Raw genomic sequence first — 26,309 nt, forward strand, 5'->3', positions numbered from 1 at the left:
TGTGCTTCCAATTCCACTAATTCACAGCAAGCATCTTGAATGTAAGTCTCTCTTCTTCCAGGAGGAAAGGGAAAAAACAACACAATAACCTTCTACAGAACCTTCTGAACACAGCAAAGATAACTTTTACTGATCCTGCCAACCAGCCCAGAATTGTAATGCACACATGTAGATATGCCCAAGAAAAAATAACTACTAAAAAAAAATTTCACGTTTATATTACAATCAAAGCTACTAAGAATGGTATTCTAGTCAAACAATAGAAGAAGAAACTTTTGAAATAGAGTATATCTGATGTAGCCTAAGAGTACAAGTAAATGGGATATTATACATTAAGGGAAAATTAACTTGTAATAACTGCCTTTCAGGTTGTCACTGACACTATGTATCAAAATCAAATGTATAAATATATATCAAAATAGAATCATATGACAACATTGACGTATGAAACAATATGACTTTTTACTTTCTTCTCCTAAATATATACCTTTTGTCACTCACCAATCATGCATTGTTCATTACAGACTCCATTTTTTCTGACTTAGTTTAAATACAGCTCATCCTATTTACTGTGTTCGCTTCTCCATCAAAAAGACAAATACAAAAAAGCACAGAGCACCTAAAATGCAGCTGGCATGATGCAAAATTTCATTAGCTTCCCCAAAGCCAAGACATGATCATTTTATTTCCTCCCCTTCATAACAAAGTTAGGCGATACTTTAGGAAATCTTTATTATACTCTCAATAGTCAAGCTCTTAAGAGCCTGCTAAAACATTACCATGCTAAATAGTATGCCATTACCATAACATCACATTAAATCTATTACATTAGCGTGTTATTTCCATGCAAAATGACCAATAAAAAATTACTGATCATGGCAAATGGCTGGTAAAATACATCTTCTTAGATGACATACTTGATTTCTAGGTCAGCCAGGTGTGCCCTCCCTCTCATATAAGACATTGGAAAAAACAACAGAAGTCATCATTACATCTGAAGAATCCAAACTACTTTTAAATTTCTAAAATTTCATCAAAATCTCAGATTCTGAAACATAGTTGCATTTCAGTATTTCTGTACATGAGTCCCAGTGACAGCTCATGCCAAGCGTTCTGTGGAGTTTCTGCCATAAAGCGTGGTAAATTGCTCACAAATCTCGTTGAGAATTAAAAAAAAGGTGAAAAGAAAAAATATTCTTCAAATCACCATTTTGAAATTGGAATGTATTCTCCTTATTACAGACAGTTAATTCTTTTAAGGAATATGCATCATGTTATCAAATTTTGAGAAGCATTGCTGGTGATGATTCAGGAAGAATGAATAAAATAATAAAAATATACATATAGGAAATGATAGGGATTTTTCTCTTGACTACAATGTAATATTGCTACGGTAAGCCTATGTTGCAGGGGAAAAAAATCTTCAGGCATTTGGAAGTCTATTTTCAATGAAGACTTTTCAGAGTAGCTTTCATAAATCCAATAATTGATAAAGAATTGCTTTAATTTTATTTATCAATTTTGTTTCTAAAGAAATAAAATGGTATTTTAACAAGTGATTGAGTACAGAATATATAGCAACTACAAACAGTTAATTTGCTGCAAATAAAATATGTTGTGCTTTTATGATTTTTGATTGGTCATTCCACATCATAACATCATGCATTGGTCATTCCACATCATAACATCACTGGGAGTTAAAGAGTTAACGCTGCTGTTCTGTGGATGGTCAATAGTTCTGGTTACCTGGTCTCAGAAGAGAAGAATGAACTATAACTCCCAGAAGACTTCATTTTTCTGTTTCCATGTTCTTTCCAGAGGGCAAGATAAAACTGACTGGGAGTCATGAGACTGCACTCCTTGCTCTCTGTGCTCCCTGGCTGTCTCAACGATAGCATTAGAGTAAGAACTTTGGTTTCAGAAACACTCTCTCTCTCATTTTATTTATTAGCTTCAATTCCTTTCCCAGGGTATGGGTCCGTGGGTTCCTTTGCCCCCTTTGTCACAGAACTAGGCCAAGCCAGGCCAAACCATGACAGAAGGAAAAGATTTCAGTTCACAAAGGACTAAATATTTATCTAACATCGTTTCTTCATCTTTCTCTTTCTTTCATACCTCTCTTTCTTTCCTCTGCCTCTTTTTTTCCATTATGCCCTATGCAGAGGTGGGCTCTTCTGTTTAGTCTGTAGCCAATTACAGCTTCTCAGGTGCAGTTTTTCATCACAAGGGAATTTGGTAATCTTACACTGATTAATTAAACTAGGGTCTCAAGGCAAACTGCTAAAACTCCTATATTCACAGCTTGCATATCTAATCCAGATAACAGGATAAACGACGAGACTGCCAAAGTACACGTAGAAATGAAAACAAAAACACCCTGTATTCATTCTTCTTTGTAGAGTTTCTAAACAAAGAATAAGTTGTACTTTTGGGTAGAAAATCTAATCTGCATTTAAATAGAATTTTTCCAAATAATAAACAAAAGCCTGAAGCAACATTTTTACAGCAAGTCTTGCTGCTAGTTCACAGCCTAATCCTTCTATCTCTATCTGTAATTCTTTCTACCCTTGTATATTCATTTTCTTACCAGTTTATCAAGGCATCTTAGCAGTTGAGTTCACAGGAACAATAGTAACTTTGCCTTTCCTCAGTTTTTTTCAAAACTGAGCCCAAAACTGTTAAAACTTTGGCTGGTCAGAAACTCAAGGCAAAGAGGTAGAATCTCCTTTATAAAACCAAAGAGAAACGATTAACCTAAAGAGTGAGAAGTGTGGGCTACATTTTCATACTCTGGCTATGACTTTGCTTCTTCTTGAGGCTGTAGAAGAGAACCTACATGAAGAAATGAAAAACAGCTGCAGTGTAGTATTCCCCAAAATGAGAAATTTAAGTCTCAAATAGGAGGATATTGAACACTAGAAAATACTTTTAAAAATATTTTGAAGTAGGAAGAATTATTTTTTTAGATTCTGCCTTCTTACTCCAGCAGAGTATATTATTCTGTTTAAAGGCAATAGATCTGATTTTACTTCTGAGTACCCACCTCACCTACTGCTTTGTCTTTGAAAATAATGTTTATGCATTTCAGTGCAGAAACTAAAAGATGGCCTCAAAAAAGACCTCTGTCCTAAATGAGAAAGCTATTATTGAGTGAGAAGATGCCTCAAAGAAAAAGACTGAAGGACTGAATTAGCATACTAGATGAGATTTACCGAATTCTCAGCTAGCAAGAAAGCTAGTGCCAGATGAGCAAAAACTAATTTAATTCAGACTGCTTTACTTTAATAAATGCCACTTCTAATTAGACAAATGCATGCTTTTTTTCTTTTTTTTTTTTTCTACCCGAGTCCCACGTTATTCCTAATATTGACAGGCAATCAGCACATTATCCTACAAAATATTTTCTCATTCTGCAGCCCAACAAATCTGACCTATAACTACTGGATTATTAGATGCGTTTGAAATGGGTTCATTCTTTACAGGGCAATGCAGACCTGTCTGTCTTTGAACCGACAGTTTGCAGTGCCAGGCAGGCACTGTAATAATTTTGTTTACAGGCCTCAGCAATGTACTTTTTTTTTTTTCCTGAAAACAGAGTTATAACCCAATCTGTGATTTTTATTTACTTTTTTATATCAAGAAAGAGATAACTAAGGAATCAGTTCTCCTCCAGTTTGTCTGTAGCATTTATTCACATTCAGGAAATTAAAACAAGATTATTAAGGATCCCTTAAAAGGCTTGATAAGCTTCTTTAGTAATCAGGAAAAACAAACTAACAATTACTCTCTCAAGGAAACATTCTCCTTATAGAATGAACTTATGAACTAAATCAGTGTGACAATCAGTCTTTCTTTTATTTAAAGGAGAAAACATTTGGTCTTCAAGGTAGGAGATGGTCACTGAGTAAATTGTTCAGCTGAAGACAAAGTGGTTCTATGAAGAAAAGTCTGGATGAGAGAAAAAAAGACTTTCCACTTTACAATTCATGATAGCAAGTTCAAGAAAGAAAAACATATATATATATATATAATTCATTCATTATTTATGGATAAATAAAGTATTTATTGCAGAGCGAATAATAATAATATACTTTTCATCATCACAAGTGCTGTGTATCCAGAGACTGTTACATAAAATATATCAGGAATATTTTAACTACGGCTGGAGGCTTAATGTCTCACCATTCCACTGAAAAGGCTTCTAGTTTCTGGCCTACTTATAAAGAATACTTAAGTTCCCTGAATTATAATCTGCTAGAAAACAAATTTGTCTGTGTAATGTTTCTTTGAATTATGTTTCCTGTAAGTATTTTGTTTTTTGTTTTTTGTTTTCGTTTTTTTCTGAAAAAAAAAAAAAATTATGTTGTCAGAGGTTTTCCTTTAGGAGCCATACAATACAAATAATTACATTCATAAAGTCAATTAGAAGTCAAAAGTAAATAAGTGTTGAACTGCAGTAATTAGACCATGCAATATAAATGATTAATCCATTATAGTTCACAGCAAAGGTAAGATGCTGATCCTGCATGTACAGTGGCACTAACAGAGAATGGATTTAAAAAACCCTTCTAATTAGATGGAATTAAGAGGTCAACTCTCTTAACTGGAAGGAAAGTAGAATTCATACATAAGAGCTCTGACTGCTGCACCCTGAGCAGCTGGAGGAAAAGGACACTGCTGCTGAACACGTAGTGCCAGCACTCCCCATCCTTAGGGAGCTGAGCATGCTGGTTTCTTACTAAGTTACTGATGGCCCATCCCAATGGATGAGATGGAAATAAAAAGGTAAGTACTGGTCCAGTAGCCACTCCAAAAAACAAGGTACTTTGCAGTATTTCTTAGAATAGTTATTAGCAAACTTGCACCTCCCTGTCATGAAATTAAGTTTCACCATGAGAGACTGGAGCAGTTGAGATAGATTGAAAGACAATGGGAGAGCATTTTGGAGCCAGGTGACAGAACGAAAGATTGAGTTGTATTAAGCAGTGCCAACCCCAGTACCACAGACACAACCAAACTATCAGAGTACCTCCAAGTTAGCATTATCCTCAGTGGGAAAAAAATAATCAGAATAATCAGAATTTTGGCCTTAAAGCATTTTCTTTATTTTGAGGAACCACTAAGACTTTACCAGCCACCTCTGAACACAGACTTTTTTAAAATTCTGTTTGTTGTTAACATAAATCACACTTCTCCTACAATCTTCCTAGTACACATGTGGATACCATAGCAACTATCACAATGTATGAATCCTACGCTCATAAAACACACAACTGAGTGATGAAAGGATTGCTATCTGTAAATCCAGAGATCTGCAATCACCTCATAGCCATGGCTTAATAGTACAAGTAATTATATAATAGCTTTTATTTTCTTTATTTATTTTTTTTTTTTAAACAGAAATCCAGAAATTACAGAACAATCACATATTGCTTTTCCTATGTAACTATATAAAGATCAGCATCACGGCTCTCTTAAAAAGCTGAGTAGTTAATTATATTACCTTCAATGTTAGTGAATAACTGTCAGAAAATAGACTTAAAACTCAGATTCTGTTTTAATTTATGTTATTTATGGGCACAAGTGAGGTTTTCAGGTCAATTAGTATAAAATAACTTGGATTGTGAATGCTAAAATAGCGGTAGATTTAAAATAGATGTAGATTTAAGTAGAACAGATGCTTAAAAATGAAGAATTGCTTGAAAACAAACCAAGCAACCTGATGATCAGAGAAAACACATGGATGGGGTAGGAACACAAGACCAAGGTAAAAAGAAGAGCAAGGCCAAGATCCTGCAAGCTAAGATCCAAGACACTAAACCATCTCTCAGTACTAAGCCATTGCAGACCCATCTCACATCCTGAGTCACACAAAGAGAATACTTCAGAAGATTCTGTAATCAATTAAAGCTTCTTTTCCAAAACATGTACGTCTGGTTTCTGTCAGAAAGTCTGGTGTCTGAGAGAAAGTATATAGAACAAATCATGTTCAGAACTGTTCTTGTTCCTGAATTGCCTTTTCTCAATATCTACACTAATTAAAGAATGCTCAGAAGTATAGGTTTTCCTCAGCCTTTTTACTATGGGCAGGGATTTGCTTCTGTGTTACAGGTCTGCAGAGGTATTATTCAGGTAATTGAAAAGAAGGCTAGATATTTGTGAACAACAATGGGAAACCAGCCTAACCATTTGATCTGTGCTTCCCCAATGGTCGCTATTACACAGCATAGTTTGTTATTGTATTCAGTTATTCCAGAAATATCAGGAAAAAAAGGAGCTATATTTTTGTTCATTTTAACTAAAGTTAGAGTTTCTCTAAGCATTCATGGGCTTAGATGTGCATTCTATAGAAATCAACAATTCCTGAATAGCTGAGGCCCTTGAAGAAGAACCCCTTGGCCATCTGTTCCATTTATAAATTCCCAGATGGAGCAGTTTCACAACGCTCCACTGAACTCCAAACTTTAAGTTACAAAATTTAAAAGAGAACTGCATAGACAATGTTATTATGTAATCCAGTTGATATCTGCTTAATTAAGACTAGTTCTTTATTCTTATAATTTGCACAAATAGATTAGGAGCAACTTTCTCCTTAATTTTGTATTTTTGTTGTTGTTGTTTTTCAGTAGGGGCTACTCTTCTACAGTATTTAGCTAGAAATGAACTAAAAAATACACAAGAATATCTCCATAGTATGACTGTACTGATTACATAAAGACGTAGATGGAAATATTTTCCTAAGTGGCAAAATTGCATCTGAAATACCTGAAAGCACAGAATTTCACTTTGATTCTTGCTTTTGGAAAACAGGTGAGTCTTTTAAACTCATATTTTCCTGTTTGAAAGGCTTTTGCTTTTTTGAGTGTTACACATTTACTTGTTTAGCTCAGATGATACAAGCACCAACTTTGCAAATGGCTGCTCGCATATATGCGTGATACTTCAGCTGTAAATCTACTGTGCATTCACTTACAAGCCAATGGCAATTAAAGACACAATAGCTAATGTAATAGCATTTTATAATTGCAGGGCCACGAGTCATGACAGTGATCAAGAATCTAATTAAAGTTTTTACTAGAGTGTCCGTGACAGCTGCCATTCATCAAAATATAACAACGGTAATAAAATAAATACATGATCCATCCTAAATGATGAGAGCTTTGAGGAGAACCTGTGTTAGACTGCTGCCAGCTACCTGTGCCATGCCCTGGTATGCTCTTCCTCCACCCATGACAGCCACATACATAACATACAGCAGCCCTGATAAAGCAGTCAGCCCTCCTGTTTTCTGCTGAGCCATGCTCTTACAAAAAATAGTAGCATAAAGTACCAATACAGTAAAATGCAAAGAAACAAATCAGCACCCATCATAAAGAGTTACATGGGATTAACCTGACATGTCAGAGGAACAGTTACGGTATTAACCAGCAAATGCAGTGATTGGTGATTACCATCACACTATAGGGAATCACTGCTGTGTTATTTTGTTAGAAGAGCACTAACAACCCTGGACTAAATTGAAACTGGTGCTGGAAATGCTAACTCAGATAGATCTTGCATGAACTAGCCATACAAAATAAAGAAATTGAATTTTTTTCTTATGTGAGTGATCGTGGCAAAGTCATGTGTCATCGTCTTTAATCCCTCCAGTTGGACAAAACAGAATACACCATTTTACTTGCTCTGTATCTGAGAGACTTGTTAAGAAATAAAAATAAAAACAACAGTATGACAGTATGTTCTGTTGTCCCCTGAAAATAAATGAACATTTTAAGAAAATAACTTTGAGAGCTACCATTAACGTGAAATGTTGTTAGTAACAAGGTGTTGGAAAGGTATTATACACACACACACACGTATATATATATATATATATATATATTCTTTTACTATTCTATATAACTTCCATTTTCAGGAAGCCTGAGAAATTTGGAAACCCCAGAGTAATAATGCTTGGATGACTGAGAATATATTAAGGCGATCTCAAACCTTGCGTGACATAAAATGTCTAAAAAATGGTTCAAAACACTAAAAAATGGTTAATCTGTTACCGAAAGAAAAACATATACCGATAGATGTTTCACAGATGACTACATTTATATGAGAAAATATATGGCCCTCAAGAGAAACAGGTTACCACCTGAGAAAACGTAATCTGATGGATGGTCCTAAGAATGGATGCATTAGAAAATTAAGGAAAACACAAACCCTTTGAAGGAATTAACCCTTTACAGTAATGGTGCTACTTAAAATGGAGAATCAAAGTTGACCATAAATATAGACATGTGACCACAGATAAATCACATACAACAAAACTTGTTCATCTGTACAGATGCCCTTTTTCTTTAGCATTGAGATAAGAAAAATTAATCATTATGATAACCTATATTGCACTGCTTCTTTATATAAAAAGTACTGTCTTCTCATCGTTACAAGGAACTACATCTTAGGATCTGGCTTAAGGGTAATTTTGTTGTCTGATTGGTCCAGTTATACACCTTTGAGGACTGGCTGTTGAGACTTAGTGCAACCACAATGCAAACACTAATGAAAATATGAGCTGTTTTCATTCAAGTAATAACTTGTATTAAATATCAGAAGACATTCTGCTGTGCCAGAGTATGCCAAATGTAATAAACAACTAGGCGCCATGCCCCCAGAAAAATGTAAGCAATATGATAACCACTAATGAAGGCAGAATGAAAGGTTAAGTGAAAAATAACGAATCAATGGAACTGCCAGACATTCAATAGAAATCCCAGTTTCTCCTCTCAATACACTTCTGATGAAATTTGTCTAAAGTCTCAGATCACTTACAGATTACACTCCCTGCTTTTTGAGTTGTAGAGTTTGGGCATTTTGAAAATATCCAAGTGAGTTCTAATTAACACTATAACATGAACAGCAAATTCATGTTTGGCCTGAACTTTAAGACACTCACTGCAATCTCCTTGAAGACATGACATTGTAAGAACCCCTCACAAATTAGCTCATATAATGGAAAATAAAATTGACTTTACCCTTTAGTAAGACAGAGTTCACAGTCTTCAGGTTCTGAAAGTAGAAATTTGAGCTGAAAAGACACCAAATTGTTTTAACATTTAACCAATTTGGATCAGACAGAATGAAATCTACGGTCACAATGAACTAAGCAAAGTATAAGGGAAACTTAATTGTTCCATTTTGTTCTACTGAAAAATAGGTTTCTGGAAAAGCAGTCAATACAGTGAGGAAATGATCTGTCACAATCATGGCACAATTGTGACAGCCGTATTGCCATTTATGAATGACTACTTGTCTCTTCTCCATATACCAAATCAAAGGCTGGTGGATGGAGCATTCCAGGCCTGTATATGAGTTTGCCAGCTTGTGCAGTGGATCCTTAAAAGATAAAATATCGTTTATATTTACCATTCTGAAAGTTTGGGCATCTACATGTTAGGACAACTAAATTAAGCATATAGCTTCAGCATGGCTAAAGTTTGATGGGGATCCCTTTCATTTTTTTGGACTGATATTAAAAATAGTAAATATTGCCCTTCCTTGCAAAGAGCACTCCAAGAAACACTACCAGAGGATGAGAATAATTTTGATAGATGCAGGACACACTTTGTCTTTGCCTTGATTTTATTTTTCCTGCCTAGGAATCCCTTTAATGAAGAATGGAAAGAGGTGCTCCTGAACTAAAAGTTTCTTAAAATGTTATTTGACACAGATGCACAAACACAAGAACCCACGCAATGGAAGTCCATTTACCACTTTATGTACTTGGCTAGCAAGAAAATATGTCCCAGCTTTTAAACCAAATTCCAGTTCAACTGACCTACACTTCTACTTGTGAAGAGATAAAGTGGATGGGAAAAGGTAATAATTCCAACCTGACAAAAATTTTCAAGACAATAATAAATTTCAAAACATTATTTTTTCTTCGGGTTGATAAAAATACTATTTCTGAGAAGGCAGAAAATAAATGTATTTCTGCTTATTGATCTATTCAATCTGATGACAATAGGTTCAGGAATTCTTACTACTGTGACCTGGCAACCAGTTATGTGATATGAAAGGTAATGGTAAATCCCATGTTAAATGGTAAATCCCAATGTTAATAAGAATGTGTAAGAGAAGCTCCATGCTCAGTAGCATATGTTCCCAGCAGAACCATCTGAGTTTCTGCTTCAAGAAAATGAAAAAAAAAAAACCTTCTGCATCAGCAGCAGGCACTTTAAAAAGAATTTCCAACACAAAAGGTGTAATAACAGTAACATAAAGTAACATCTAGCCTATGATGGACATGCTGCAAATTAGATAGTACCTTAATAAGCAGGGAGAATATTTTTTTTGCAGATGAAAAATAATTTGGAAGAAACGGAAACTGTTTCTTCTGTATGTGGTAGGCTTAATATTTAAGTGGCTATTACTCTACTCCAGAAATTTGTTCTGCTGTGTGTTCTACTGAATTAGATCAAGAATAAATTTGGGTGAAGTTACAGTGCCAGTTTCATCAGTGAAAGCGGAATAGAGATCACACTCCAGTCAGAGGAATAAAAAGAATGATTAAATGAGTTCTATGTGCTTTTTGTAGGACATAGGGCTGGAGGCTCTTTTATACAAATCTAGAGTTCAAAGCTATCTCCTAGGAGTACATTAAAAATAAAATAGCACCAAAAGAAGATTGGAGAGGGCAGAATTTTTACCCTGAATATTTCTACTTTCTGTGTAAATTATGGATAACCCTTATCAGCTGTACTTAAGCCCACTTCTCTTCCAAAAGCTCAACAGTGGCAGCCAGGAATGTGGTGATAGTCCAGGTTCTTTAAGAATTAAAGATAGAGCATAAAAACACCAAAGTGACTAGAAGACATTCTTAAAAGTACAGCAATTGTAGGGAAAATCTCTATACAGAAAAGCCATTTACACCATATGCTGACAACACAAATATACTAAACTGTATTTTCTAATCTCGTAACAATTGATATTTGTAAATTTCCAGACACTAGTACTTACTGTTGCTGTATCCAACCCAATACTATGTGTGTGCATTATATTATGTATCTTTGTATCTAAGAGAAGATGTCACCATGGCTCCGTATTGGAGAACTAGACTTGTGGAAAGTTAAGCCTACTGCCTTAAGTTTTTGGGCCTGTGAGTCACTTACATAATGTTTAACATAGGAAGGGGCAGCAATATGAAACAAGGGTTTACGTTGCATTTGCAGCTCAGATCACCAACCATGAAACAGAGCTCATGAAACATGAGTTGTGAAATCTTTCCAAGAAGAAAGCTGTACCATCTCGTACCTCCTGTTAGCTTTAGCCATGCTTCTACCCATAGGAAAAAAAAAAAAAAAAAAAAAAAAGCAACATAAGAAACACTTCATTTTTTCATACCTTCCTTATTTTATTTCTAGTTGTAAAAGAAGATCTTTCTGCACAGAGATCCTGGGCAGAATTCTTGCAATTTTTTTTTTTCCACATCCTGATCTTTGTATATAATAACCTCTGTGCAAAAGAACCCCATTTATGGAAGCAAAGCTGGTGATTTCCTTTCAGATCATTTGATGCATTTTTACAGCATCTGAGTAAGACTGCACACAAAATAAATAGAGGAGATATGTTGCAATATTAAGATATATACTCTTGAACAATAATATAACATCAAAATCTGCTACGTTTTTAGAAATAATTTATGGTGGGGAAGTAATCTAACTAGGGATATACATACATTTGTGTGTGTGTGTGTGTGTGTGAAATGAGTGGGAAGAGGATAGAGTACAGAACAATGTACAGGCTTGAAGGAGAGTACTTGCATCTGTTTCATTTGTCACTTTTTTTTTTTTTTAACTTTACGAACTTGAAGGTAATTTCCAAAAGAATTTTCTCCCTTACAAGTTAAATACTTTTTCTCCTCCTCCTGTTCCACTGCCGTTAACAAAAAGGAGCTCATAAATCAAACTTTAATCAAGCTGAAAATCCCAATTTTCTTTCTTCACTTCCCTAGGGGGTCAGAGCATTTTGCAGAATCTTTTATTTTCCGAACTTATCCACTTCAGAACTTCTGTTTGCTACTTGCTTTCTCTCCTAGTAAAATTACTTTCATTTAGGATTACTACCCTCCTCCTCTTCCTGACACTGCATTTGCTTCTTCAGCCTCTTGTGATGGAAACTATTTAAAGCCTTGCAACTTAATTGGAAGAAACATGACTGTAAGGGATTAGCAAACCCTCAATTCAATATATAGAATTATGCTTATGCAGCTACAGAGAGATTCATCTGCTGTTTCTCTGATTTTTCTTGTGTTTTCCTAGCTTTACACTTCAAATCTTCATAGATCAATACAGAGTAGACAAATGACATGGGTACAGGACATTATCACAAACTACTCATGCTGTTGACAGTGATTATGCTGAATTAACTTCCTAAACTTTCCAGCAATACATGCAAATTTAATTCCTCTGAAACTCCTTCTCACAGTACATTTCTGAAAAACAACTGCCTGATGCAAAGTTTACCTGCACCAGCACATTTAGTATATTTTGAATCAATTCCTGGATTAATTTATCCTGGAATGAAGCATGATATATTTGCAAGGTTATAAACATGCAAACTGATGTGCTAACAGAAGACAAGACACTGATTTGAAGCAGACATGTTCTGCCTTAAAATTTTGAATGGATTATAAATGTATTGTTTCTTATTACTGTTTTAAAATATAGCTTGAAATGTACTTGAGGCACCACAAGGCCTTTTAAAGGCTTTTTTTATGAATAGAATAGGGGCAAGAATGAATAAAAACGAGTGTTTGGATTGCATGATAAGAAACTCAACCAGAAAATGAATGTTTCCTATGAGATTCCACTATGAGATTTCCAGAATGACTAAAGATTGTCTTTAAGGTGATAAGCCAAGTTTTATATTGTAGTTCAGGGATTCGCTTCCCAAGAATGAACAGAATTACGCCTGTGGCATTTAGTAAAATCAATGCTGAAGGACAAGAAAACCCCATAGCTAACCCTGAAAATCTGTGTCTCTTGCTTCTTTTTTGTTACCTAGCTGTTTTCTTTTATTATATGATAGGGATAGCTCTGAGCTATAAAATGTGAATGAAAAGGAAAACTTTTTCACACAATGAAACTTCCCACTTCAATCTGTAGTAAACTCAGACATTCCAGTTACAGAATTTAATTTAATTTCTTTTCAACTTACCTCATTACTCAACAACAACAAAGACAAAAAAGAAGAGAGAGAAAAATCCTACCAATAAAATGAAAGTTTTAAATGGCACATGCCTCCCTTAGCCCTTAAACAAGAAGCCAAAATTAAAGTTCTAAGCAAAGCAATCAAGTTGATATATCTGCCAAACACTTAGCTGAGTTCCAAGGGCATATTTTTATAGCAAAGAATCCATGACACAAAGCTCAAGATTGACTTTCCTGTCATATGGAAGGGGGAATGTCTGGATCCTCATGGCCAAACAAAGGAATTAATACTTTGGGAAGTGGTTTGGCAATGGTTTGCTTTGAGTCACATTAAAATGATACAAGTGCATAGAAGACTTATGTGAGCATCAAAGTAGAATAGAAGCAATACACATAAATCAGCATGAAAATATACTCAAGTACTCGGGAGCGAGTATGAAGCATTTTAAAAGTGATATATTACAGCCTATTCTGTTTCTTCTATTTCTATAGGTCAGAAGTCTCTCCAGGTAGCTGGTGTTTTCTAATGATTTCAATGATCTGTTAAGTATTTTTTGATTTTGCTGACTACCACTTTTTTGTTGACGATTAATAATACTTCAGTGTTTTTCTGCACATAACTAGAAGACAATGATTGTCACAAAAGCTTCCAGTGTGTTAGCCCTTTCAACATCTGAACAGTGAATGACAAGTAAAAGCCTATTGTAAGGTCACGATCTACATTTGTTACAATACAACTAGATTGTTTTATAAGAAAAATTTCTTCTGCTGTACAAAAGTCATTATAATACATTTAGATGGAAAGTCTTCACACCTGATTTTAGTGGGCTTAATGATCTGATTTGCTTAGTAATATGAACAAAAAACATTTAACTCATTTATGCATTTTCATTTCTGGATTTTGTTTCATTGTTCAAATAGACTTTCAATAAAGTAACTTGAACTGTGACAAATAACAGATTAATTCTTTGAGGAACTACTATTAATTCAGCATTGAATGTCATGAGTTTACCCTCCTCCAGAAGTATTAACTGCTTTTATAAAATTTTGTTAAACCCTTAATGAGACTTTGTATAAAATTAATTCTCAGAGTAATTATCCATAATAAGTAGCTGACTGCCTCTGCTTCAACTTAAAATGTTGAGTGTGCTGCATTTTAGGTGTATCTAGCTACCTAGTCTGCCTGTGAACAAGACTGTACAATTGAAATATGATTCAATGGACTGTGTAGATAGTATACTCCATCACTTTCAAAAGTACAGGTAAGAGAATAGGGATTTGCATGAATGTGCTGATGCTTTGAAGAAATGGGGGACTACTCTAACGTGTCCTTCACACAGCAGATGGTATGTGAAATCTGTTTCATGGTTGGTAAGCCTTGTAAAGGCTTGTAAAGATTTGTTCCCTGCTGCTTTAGCCAGAAAATGAAGATATATACCTACACCAAAAACATTAAGAAAAAAATCAATTGTAATGGTATAATCTCATAAAACAATGCAGGTTTTTCATAAACTAAAAGAAATAGTCATTAGTTTCAGTGAAATCATGGCTTTGACAGACTAAGAAATTTTGCACCCCAAAATGAAAAAGCTATGCTTGTATTTCTCTGAAGCCACACTTTCCAATTACAAAAATAAATCAATTAACTTAAGTAGGAACAGATATTTACAACTCTCAAAAGGATTTAAAACATACACTGCCACAGCACTTCATAGGAACATCAGGACAAATTCACTTGATCATAATGTGCACATCATACTCATGCCTCAGACAGAGAAGAAATCTAGATGAATATCTCATCTTAAAAAGAATCTTCTGCCATTAATGGCAGTGTCAAGTACTAGATAAATTGTTAACCACTGTTTAAATATTACTGAAATTTAATTATAAAATATATTTTCATGTTTGTAATTTCTAAATGTAAAGCCCTAGTCTAATTCAGACACATTCAGTGAAAGCCAAGAAGCTGTAACAGACTTGATGAATGCAGTAAAAACAAAGCAATCTTTACAAAATGGTGTCTCAAGGGTTGTAATGTATAAAGCAATGGGAATGTTCATATTATACCTTACTATAAGGACATTGAAACAACATACTATATGGAAGTTGTTTTTATTAAATATAGCACAGTAGAACCTTGAGGCAATCCTATTTAATGCTTTGCCATCTTCTAAATTGTTTACTTATTCCTACTCTATTTTTGGTATCTTATCAAGTTTCTAATCCAAAGCAATAATTTACGTGACAATTCATGACAACTTCTTTTCTATTAATCTGTCAGAGGCTTTAATCTTTTAGTGCAGCAAGGAATTATTCCAATACGTTCTAGCTTATCTATTATTCAATCAACAAGCCAAGGAAATTCTAAAGAATCAGGAAGTAAAATGTGCTCATACAGAAGCTATACTAACAATTCAGGTTCTCAGAATTATTTTCAAAGTAACTGGAGGTTTCAGATTATTCTGAAACACTTTCTCGGAAAGTTTTCCAATTTTTAATGATCCCCAAATCATTTCTAGCATTAAGAAAGAAAAAAAGAAAGCTGCTATCTTTTTCCTTCTATCATTCTTTATTTAGATGCAAACTACCCACTTTTGTGAGCTTGCTCATGTTATATGCACCCTCAAAATTCATTGATCATTTATGATTAGGTATAATTTATGCTTTTTTGGGTTCTTGCTCAATTTCTAATGGCAGTAAAATAATGAAAGTAAATCTTAATCTTTCACAATCATGATTCTCAACTAAGCTCTCTATCTCCTGATATTTTGACATCTTCTGATTCTTTCTCAATCTTCATATTACCAATTCATTCAGTACATTGTTTTCCATTTCCTTCTCATAATTTGTCCAGTTGTTCCACGTTCTTACTCTAGCTTTTATGATTTTCTATTCACATAATTAATTTCCCACTTCCTATTTGAAAAATTTATGTCAGTCTCTACCATCAAAATCTTTGAATTAACCAATAAAATATTTTTTAAAAACATACCAATAATACTAATGACTGTTTTTTTTCCCAAGAAATCTAAATACAACGTGCACATTTTACTGCATATCTAATGATGATAATATTATACACAGAATACCTGATGAAGTATACTGAGGAACGAGTTCTTGTTCCAGTTCATAGCTTGAACCTTCCATAGTAAATGGCTTGCGAAGACTCACAAAAGGAAAGGTTTTCACATTCTCTTCTGCTGTACACAGACCTCCTTAAGCTCACTGAAAAGACTCATAAGCAAGCTTTTACACAACTGAACTACTGCTGCAGCTGACCGAAAACAGGGGAAGTGATAGACCAGACTTGTTGCATAACAAAGTACAGAAATAAAATTGGCAGGCGTTGACCTTACTATCTCCTAAATTCAGTTGCGTCTAATTTCAACCTATTGTTGCAATTGTATCTATTTCTATTCAGAGCAGTTATTAAGAACTTGTTAACAACTTTATAAATATTTCAGAATACTGTGGTACTGTGGAAGATCCTTGAAATGTTTGCCATAATTTAAGGATGTTGGTCATACAAAATAACTTGTGTACTAACTACGCCATTTACATTGCGACTCAGCTCAGATTTTAAAAGGGGTTATCAATACCCTACTACCAAGCATATCATACACATTTGTAATAATTCTCCTGAAATTTTAAAAAATTACTTCTGAAATTATGGAACACTTTGAAAGATTTTTATCTACTGATCACTACACTACTGATCACTACACTACTCATCACGTACTATCAACTGGTTTCCAAAAATATCACATGTGGTCTAAATCAGATCATCTAAATCCCATAAAGTATTTCCTTATATATCTCTATAACCTTATACATCTTTTACATATCTTTACCTACACAAAAGCAGCTATTAGGGAACAAAATATTCAGATTCTGCAATTCTCTAAAAGTTTTCTTCAGATAAAAACACTACACAAAAGACTGATTTAACAAAGCGTGCTACCCTCATAATGACAAGGAGAATAAAATAAAATAAAATAAAATAAAATAAAATAAAATAAAATAAAATAAAATAAAGGAAAAGAAAATAACGAGACAAAATTTTACTGATTTTAGGAAAAAGTCATTTGTCTCTCATTAGTGACTTTTCTCCTCCTTGACCTTATTTTCTTAAGAGATTGGATTTACTAACCATCTCAGCTTTTATCATACAAGATTTCTAAGAGCTACATTCTGGAAATTGGGTTTGTGTATCATGGCAGGTCTGGCATGCGAGGAAATCAGCTACATGCTGGATTTTTTCCCCATTCCTATCCAAAAATACACAGCACAATTTCCATCCCATCATTTCAGCTAAGAAGAAAATCTGACAATTTATTACAGTCCTCCTGTGCCAGATAATAGTCCAATTGATGGTATGTGACAGAGCAGCTTAACTTCAAGAGCAAGCGCTTCTTCATATAACTGCTGTCATTTTTGCTTTTCTCAACTTCACCTCAGTAACTTTTTTTGTTGCTGTTGTTGCATTTTTTTTTTTTCCCCACTGTTTGAATTTTGATATGTCTCGTTTCCTCAGGAGGTTGCCAAGAAAGTGAATAAAAAAATAAGTTGATGTAAAATACTCTGTTTACAGTGCATCATTTTCCACCTAATGTATGTACAAGGAAGAACAGAGTGCAGATATTTGACATAGGTCTGGTCTCTGCACATGAATGCCTAAAGTGTTCACTTGGAAAAGTATCTAATGCTACAGATCTGACTATACTATCTATTCAGAGGAGCCTTTTTAATTTAGGCTGAGTGCTGGGGTCAGACTGCTACTGAAATAAAATTGCCCATGTAAAACTATCTTGGTTGAGTTACACTGCAGTTACAGCTAAGTATTTACATTACAGAAATGTGCTACTTTAAATAAGGTGGAAAGGGCAAACAGGAGCAAGAAGTTTTGAAAGTTTTACGCCAATTTTTTACAAGGGAATTTCAGTACATTCTGCACTTCAGTTCAAGGTCTTGACAGTTTACAAAATTCCTAGTCATTTGTAAGTACTGCCTATTATTTTAAGATTATAAAGCAAGAATAAGAGACATAATTACCTCTTCTCTTTACAATCTTTCCAGTCTTAATGTCATATTAACATTACAAGATATCAGTAAAATGCAATGTCTAAAAGAAATCATAAATGTAACTTGAATTTCTAACATTCATAAATCAACCAGCCAAAGGAAAAATACTACAAAAGTAATTTGAAAATACAAGACCCAAATGACTTCAAATCAATCTTTACAATTTCACAAACTTGTCTTCTCTTTAGACAAGCTTCCCTGTATTGGTTTAAAGAAATTGTGTTGAAAATGATGAATTAACAGGGGTCCATCCTGTACTCTTGCACATCACGACACTGATTAGGTAGATAACTAAAAGGATTCAACTTACACAGCAATGGATGCAATAACATCAGTGAAATCTGCCTGAGAAGAACTACATTTACGCATATTTCCACATACTCATATATTTATTCATATGTGCATTTAAATGTGGAAATAGTTACAAATAAGCAAGAAACCTATATACATACATAACATGTTCACATGTATGCATGTATACAAATATTGAAGAAAAATAATTATCTGTAATACGAGCATTTTAATATTCAACATTTCGTAATTTAAATGTGTTCATATGTGTACATGCTAATGTGAATCCATACATGAGAAAAACTTCTCTCTCTCTTCTTCTGTAGTTATAAAGACGCACATGCATACATTTCAAGGTCAAAGAACTCTCCCTTAGAACCACCTTAACCTCACTATATGAGGACATTGCCACTGTATGAAGACATTGCCAGCGGGTCATGATAAAAGATCATCTGCCTCAGCATTGTGACTCCAGCAATGGCCAAATAGATGACTTTGCTGTACCAACCTGCTGTAATTGAAGAATCAGGAGCTGTCTGAAGCTCCGGAGGAGTGGTGTTCATGAGAATTGAAAACTCCAAACGAGTGTTCATATTCATTTACTATTCTCACAGCATTCTGCATATACTCCCACCCGCACACAGCGCTTTATATGCATAATTGCTAATACTTACAGGTTTTTCCCTCTAGTAAAAATTCTGCCTGCCTCAACTGTCAAAGAAGTCAGTGAGAACACAACTGATATAACTATTATAACTGATTTTAATTTATCCATTTCTAAAATAAAGGTAATACAAACAATTAATTGTAGGATATAAAGTGCTCAATCCTTGTCATATCAAGCCTGTACTTAGCTGGAGACTCTACAAACAGGGTGAGTTTTGTTAATGCATATAGTCAGGCTTTTAACATACTAAAGGTATCTACTTTTCAAATGAACCAAATTGTTTGTAGTGATGCTTAAACAGCTTAAACATCCATCATTAGAACAGATGTGAATGAAACTCAAATTAATTAATCCCTGTCAAGGTTATAAGATTGCTCAGAACAGTTTTAGAGCTTTTTCTTTTTTTTTTTTTTTTTTTAAAAAAATTTTAAAAAGGAAAAAAAAAGGTTAGATTTGTTTGCTGAATTCTTCATAAAGTATCAAAACAGCCTGTATGTTGGAATCCTGTGTTATTGAATCAATCTTAAATCCGTTATTACATCATACCATATCATGCCATTTTTGCATATTTGAAAGAAGCAACAAAAGCACATTTTCAGAACACTTACAACTGGAAGCATTTTTATTTTAGAGCTATTTATTTTCTTATAATATTTCCTAGTCGCAAATCTTTCCAAACACATGCATTTAAATAATCCAGCTGTAATTTACTAACAGTAGCAACACAAAATAAAACAACAATCTGATTGTACTATGGAGATACATCTTGACTCCTCTTCTGTTCCTATCTCTTCTCTGCCACTCACAAAGAAAGGCCTGGGATAACTGCTAGACTAGGTAGAAGTGGTCAATACTTAGTACACACTCAGATGCTGGAAAAGAAAAGGTGAGCATTGTGCATTTTAATTAACTCTGCATTATAAGCATCTTCAGTGAAAGGGATTTTTAAGGTTTTTGTCAAATTTTGTATTTCTACACCACTCAAAGAGATGGACATAATGTTTCATTGTTAAACAAATGTGATTGTGGATCATATTTTATCAGATTAATACATAATTTAATACACTATAAAGAACAGCAACAAAATTTAAATCATTAGTATTTTTATTGAATCTGAGCTACTAAGTCTACTGTAAAATTAAAATCTTTCTAGCCTTGGCTACTAGAGCCTGAGATTTCAATCCAGTATCTACTGAAAGTCAGTGGAAGGGCTTTTGGTGCATTACATGAGGAAAGGGAAAAGCACAAAGCTTACCAGATCAATTAAGTCACATTGCAAATTGTGTACAGCTGGATGAGAGAATAGTAATTCTGTCAATGTGAATCACCCTTAGACCTTGCCCTGAGGTTTCTGCTCAGCATATGCACATGCTATCTCATTTACAAAATTTCTTTTGAAACAGAAACAATAAATATTCCACTAGATGAAACCTGGGGCTTTGATCCACTGACTACTATATGAGGTATTAAGGCAGAAGGTGCCATCGCTCCCCCTGCCTAACTCAGCTTTCCAAACTGTCTTTCAGAACCACTCTCAAGCACCGTCTACATGCTTCACAGTGCCCTGCTATAAAAATATATACACAGCCCTCTGTGATTATGCTGAATAAACTATTAATACACTTTACTTCTTAAATTAACTCTTTAACAAGTTTCAGGCTCCATGAATTACTTTGAGCATCCACTGATGACAATGAGGCATCTGTGACACTGAGACACTGAGGATGACAAACTTGTGATAGCAGGCCTCATACTATCCTAGCCTTATCAGCACCACGTGGGACTTCTGTGAAAATCTTCATGACCACTTCCAGGAATGAAACAGTTCTGTGATTCTGACCTAGAGTACATCCCTGAAAAAGCCTTCCTTAAAGTCCTATAATGAGATCCTAGAGACTATAAAACAGTAAGGATCAGACAAGCAATCCACCAACTGAATTTGCACAATAGGAGCTGCTTAACATTTATTTTAAAAATTCTAAGCCAGGATGGTCACAGTTAGGAACCATTAGCTACCAGACAGTACTACAGGCAAATGAGCCTGGAAACTTTGCGTTCCACATGTACTGTGAAGCTGGCCTCTTTTAGAAACTATGTAGTGTTTTGTGTTATTTATATATATATATACATATATATATACACATATATATACATACATACATATATATACATATATATACATATACTTAGATTATTCTTTCATAAAGAAGAGCAGTAAAGCAGAGGGAAGGAGTATATGCACACAAGCATGCACAGTTCAGTGAGCAATGAATCCAGTTAATAAAGTAAAATAATGTCACTTCTAGGAACAAAACAGGATCCTACTTCATCACTTAGGTAACCATAATACTGCAATTCTTCAAGTATGTACTCCTTAAACACAGTATTTTCACCAGAAGTACCAGCCCTGTTTATGACATTATCTAATTGTCAGAGGCACACTGACCTTCATTAACAGTAACAATGCTTCTAAAGAGCTGTAAAATGCTGGTATTTGGGGAATAACTTCAAACATCTGTTTATTCCACTCTCAAACCTTTTCCAATCCAAACAAGGGCATTTGTTACTCTAACCACTGAAGATGTGAATCAAAGAAAATCCAAAATGTTTAGCAGATTATAATATAATATCTAGAGTATTATCTGGTGCCCCTTTTAATTACAGTAGCACAGATTACTTGGTGTTAACAGCTCCTTCTCATTTTCATTACCATCAACTACTTTTGAGTAGGCCATAGTTAGTGAATATTCACTGTGGCTAAAGCTTGACTGAAATTCTCAAGCCATCACAGTCCTTCCTCAGATCAGGGAGCAACCCTCCATCTTCCAAGGCAGTCAGATGATCAAAAACCGGTAAGGCGACAAGTTTCACTCCTAGAACTCCTTCACTGAAGCGTCAGAGGAATGGCCAGCTCAGATCAAAGCAGTCATCCATCTAATCCCAAATCCTGTCTTGAACAGTGATACTATACAGGAAAAAGAACCAAACTCTTAATTTAGGAGACAAATCTACTGCTTAAAAACGTCCTTTCTACCACATGCACCACAAGACCATTTATGCAAGAAAATATGAAGATTTGTAATGCTTTCTGTACTCTTCACATGCTTTTAAATACTAATCATTTCAAAGTAGCACATTATCTTACTCTTATTAATGTTCAGTCCAAGATGCCATATGGCAATGTGTGATGCAGATTAATCATTAGCCCCAAAGGAAAAACAGCATTTCTGTGTTGGTTTTTGACAGGCCAGCTTTCCATTGGTGCCCTTCCTTCTTAGAACATGAAGAATTTAAAAACTTCAAAACTATCCTTTCCACATCTTCCATGATTCAGTATCACAGCTTTATCACATCTCTTATAAAATTATCTCCCCTTTATTAGGGGAGCTCAAATGACAACAATGGAGACTCAACTGGGTTGCTGAAAAATTAACAGGGGATTGTTTTTTGAGGATGTGTTAAACATTAGGAAAAAGAATCAATGCTTCATAATGTTAAGGGATGGCAGGGACATAAAGAAAAAGAACATGAAAGCTGTATTTGGAGTAGACCACCAAATAGCTGGAGAGCTGTCCAAATTTGAAGACTTCAGTTGTATCGTCCGCATGACCTTACTATTATTTATTACTTCTCCCATATAATAAATATTCACCTCAAAATTCCTTGATGAGTTTCAGAAGGATTTTGAAGTGCTCAAATACAAATTCAAGCAGGAACACCTAAGTGCGATTATAAGGATAAAGAAATGAGTCCTGTAGTATTGTAGTAACTGAGAACTGCACTCTAAAAGTGAAAATAAAAGAAACTTAGAAAAGATGGAAAGATGAACAGCGCCTTCTTTCCCCTTCTTTTTCTAATGAGGGAAAATTACAGTGACTGAAAGGAAAAACTGCAGGTTTCTGGAAACATCCTTGCTTCTTATCTACTGTGCAAGCCCTTTGGCATCATAGCTAATGCTATGTTTTTATACAGTGCCTACTATGTCTGAGAGGCTATTATTAATAATATATAATCCAGCTAGACTTGTAAATGTTTTTTTATTACTTTTTACATTTATTATAACTGCTCAGGCAAGTTTGACAGTTGAAAATAGTCGCTAAAATGGTATCTCAACTTACAAGCATGCAAACAGGTCAGTGTACATCATAACTTAACATTTTAAGTTAGACTTCCTAAATTAGGAAAGTTGGTTAATTAATATACCAACTCTCAATTAATTCACGACAACTTTGAACTTTCATTAAGAAGTTTATATCTAAACTAAGGTTAGGTGTGGGATTTGCTTTTTGGCTGTGACATGAATCAATAGATGCTTGATTTTTTCATCACTGGTGACAGGTGACTTGGGTCATGTCATAATTAAGGGCAGTGTTAACACCTGTGTGGGAGACAAATTTCAGTAAAGTCTATAGGTGCACCCTTAGAGACACAGTCATGCTCAAAGAATTTAATTAAGACTTATGCCAGATATCACAGGTGGTTTGGAGGACTGAAATGCCATAGGCAAGACTGGAAAATCACCTGAGGAACTGCTTTTAAAATGCAAATTCATCACATGAAGACAATGTAGGATTGATTGGTCACATTCATGTACCTTGTGGCAGAATGACAAGTCATTTGCTAGAAACACAGTTCCATTCACAGTGCCCATAGTGTATACTGTCAACTGGTTAAAAACACCTAATATTGGTATTTTAGGGGAAGTATGAACAAACAGATAATTAATATCAAAACAGAGCAAAGCATTTGGCTTTCCAATGTCCTCATGGACTTAAGCAACAGCCAAACTCACTGCTGTAGAAATTCATTGCTACATATGCCATATCTTGAAAGCCAAATGGACTTTCACAGTCCTGTTTCCATTGGAGTTCCCTCACCCTAAAGGAGAATTCCCTATTAATATGGAATAGCTTTTAGGTTCGTCACTTCCTCTCAGTACTCTGTAGCATGACTGGGCTGATGGCTCACATCTTGACTTCCTCATTAGTAATTAATTGTTCACTAAGTAAATGGTCACTGTTACCCTTTACCCTGATGAAAGAAACAATGTAAGAAGTCTATATAAATGCTAAGGTATATTTTCATATTAGCCCTCACAACTATTTTTACTATAGGTGTATGGTATACATCTGTTTCCTCACAGTATAACCAGCCGTATGGATCTGCACAGAGTACATCACACTGCTTAAGGTATATTCTGCCTTTGCTTTTTTCTTTTCACTATTACATGTTTATATATTCTGTACATTATCTGAGTAAAGAAAGTATGCATTACTGCAGTTTTGCTTTGCAAAAGTCACTGCAGAAAACAAGTCTGACTACATACTCTTGTCAGTTTTTCTTTACAGAAAAGTGTTAGGTGCATTGCTTATACAAGTACAACAACAACCACATCAAATAAACTTCATTTTTCACAGAAAAAACTGACAGTGACACTTAAAATGGGGACGGATCTTCAAATCAATGGAAAACAGCTTAGATACAAAACCAGGATAGAACACAATAGCTAGATCAGGGCAAAATAAAGTCTCACCTTTTAATAAACAATTGAACAGGATTTTACAACTTAGCTATTTATAGGCAAGGGTATAATCACTATATTTCTCAAATCAACTCATGATTTATATTCATCATATTTAAATACATTGCTTTAAAAAGAAGGTTGAATATCCTTAAATTTCAGGCGCAAAATTTCTCATGGTTTGCCTCTGGAACATACAACCCATATATCCAATGAATTAAGAACAAATGCTCATATTTGAATTTTTAATTTTGTGGAGCAAAGAAAGGAGGGTTTGATAAGGACCATAAAAAGAATTTTTGCCATATTCACATCTTTACCTTAATTCCTGGAAAACAAGTGGGGAAATGTATACATTCACAGACACTGAAGAAAGGGAAACTTCAGATTTTCATTGTCCTGTATGGGATCCAGGAAGCTAAGAATCGTAAATGCAAATTAATACAAATAATACTGGTTCCCCACAACACGTTGTTTTGATGGCATAAAATAAAATTAGCTTTTCATGAAAACGAAATTTGGAATTGAAATATTAAGTTTATGAGTTTCAGAACATTCGGCAGGTTATGTATTATACGGTAAAAACTGGAGCATTTTAACTAAGAATTTCTCTCTCTGTTTCCAAAGAAAACACAGCAGCACAAGAATGTACCCTTATCTTGTTTGCTCACAACCAAATTGAAACAATGAGGCACTTACCAAAGCGTGAACATCCCTCATTTATCTGGATAGAATGTTAGCATCCAAATGCAATTTGCACAGATTAAGTGCTAATAGGTGTATGGATAGTTTGTACACAACAAAAATTAGCTTCTACCACATTATACAATACTGCTAATTTAGGATTACTGAAAAAACAACTACACTAAAGTATAGGTAACTACACAATTTTCAAAATAAATATGAAATGCAAGACAGTATGCTTTTCAGTTTCGTGACACATAGTTCGTTTCTGAAAAGCTGACACAGGATGTAATTATACACAACATTTTCATCAAAACTGGTTTAACACACCCAGCCCAGACAATCATTCTTCTCACTCACTTTACTGGCCCTCCGAACTGGCCCAGTACAGCTATTTGCAGGTCTTCACTATAGATCAAATTGAAAACAGCAGTTGAAAAGATTTTGAGGGTTGGGATTATAGAGTGGTGTTTGTTTACTCACCTAGAACATTTTTAGGGTTCACAAGTGGATGTATCAGTATAAATGGGGTAGAGGAGGCTGTAGGAGTGAGAAGGGCAGGCAGAATTAGGGAAATAGGGCAGGACCTTCGCAAACCAGATCTACAGCTAAAGTAAATATGTTGTGTGCCTTGGGGCTGCAAGAACAGTGATGGTCTAGAGTGGAAAATGTATGAGGGGGAGCATGAAGTTACACCAGGAGAGGCTCAGAGAATTTGATTTCAGACAGTTTGACTGAGAGAAACAAGACAAAAAGGCAACTCTCAGTGAACATTATGATTCCACAAAAGAGACTTGACTTACTTGCTTTATAAACTAGGCTTAGAAATAAACAAGCTATTTTCAGTGTTTAGCTCTTTTGTGGTGAG

The 26,309-nt window shown here is 34.6% G+C and overlaps 1 protein-coding gene across 2 annotated transcripts in view; it reads right to left on the reverse strand.

The window, feature by feature from the left end:
• The window catches only part of LOC122183002 (protocadherin-9-like), a 41,454-nt gene extending 25,093 nt beyond the window's left edge, over positions 1-16,361 (reverse strand). For both annotated transcript variants that reach the window (XM_042876709.1, XM_042876710.1), the window contains exon 1: positions 16,286-16,361. In XM_042876709.1, the coding sequence (XP_042732643.1) occupies positions 16,286-16,343 (58 nt within the window). In that variant the 5' untranslated portion in view covers positions 16,344-16,361. The remainder of the gene's footprint in view (positions 1-16,285) is intronic.
• Between the last annotated feature and the right edge of the window lie 9,948 nt (positions 16,362-26,309).

The sequence above is a fragment of the Lagopus leucura genome, unplaced genomic scaffold, assembly GCF_019238085.1.
Source record: "Lagopus leucura isolate 7727_CA_CO unplaced genomic scaffold, USGS_WTPT01 Super-Scaffold_100016, whole genome shotgun sequence".
NCBI classification, from domain to species: Eukaryota; Metazoa; Chordata; class Aves; order Galliformes; family Phasianidae; genus Lagopus; species Lagopus leucura.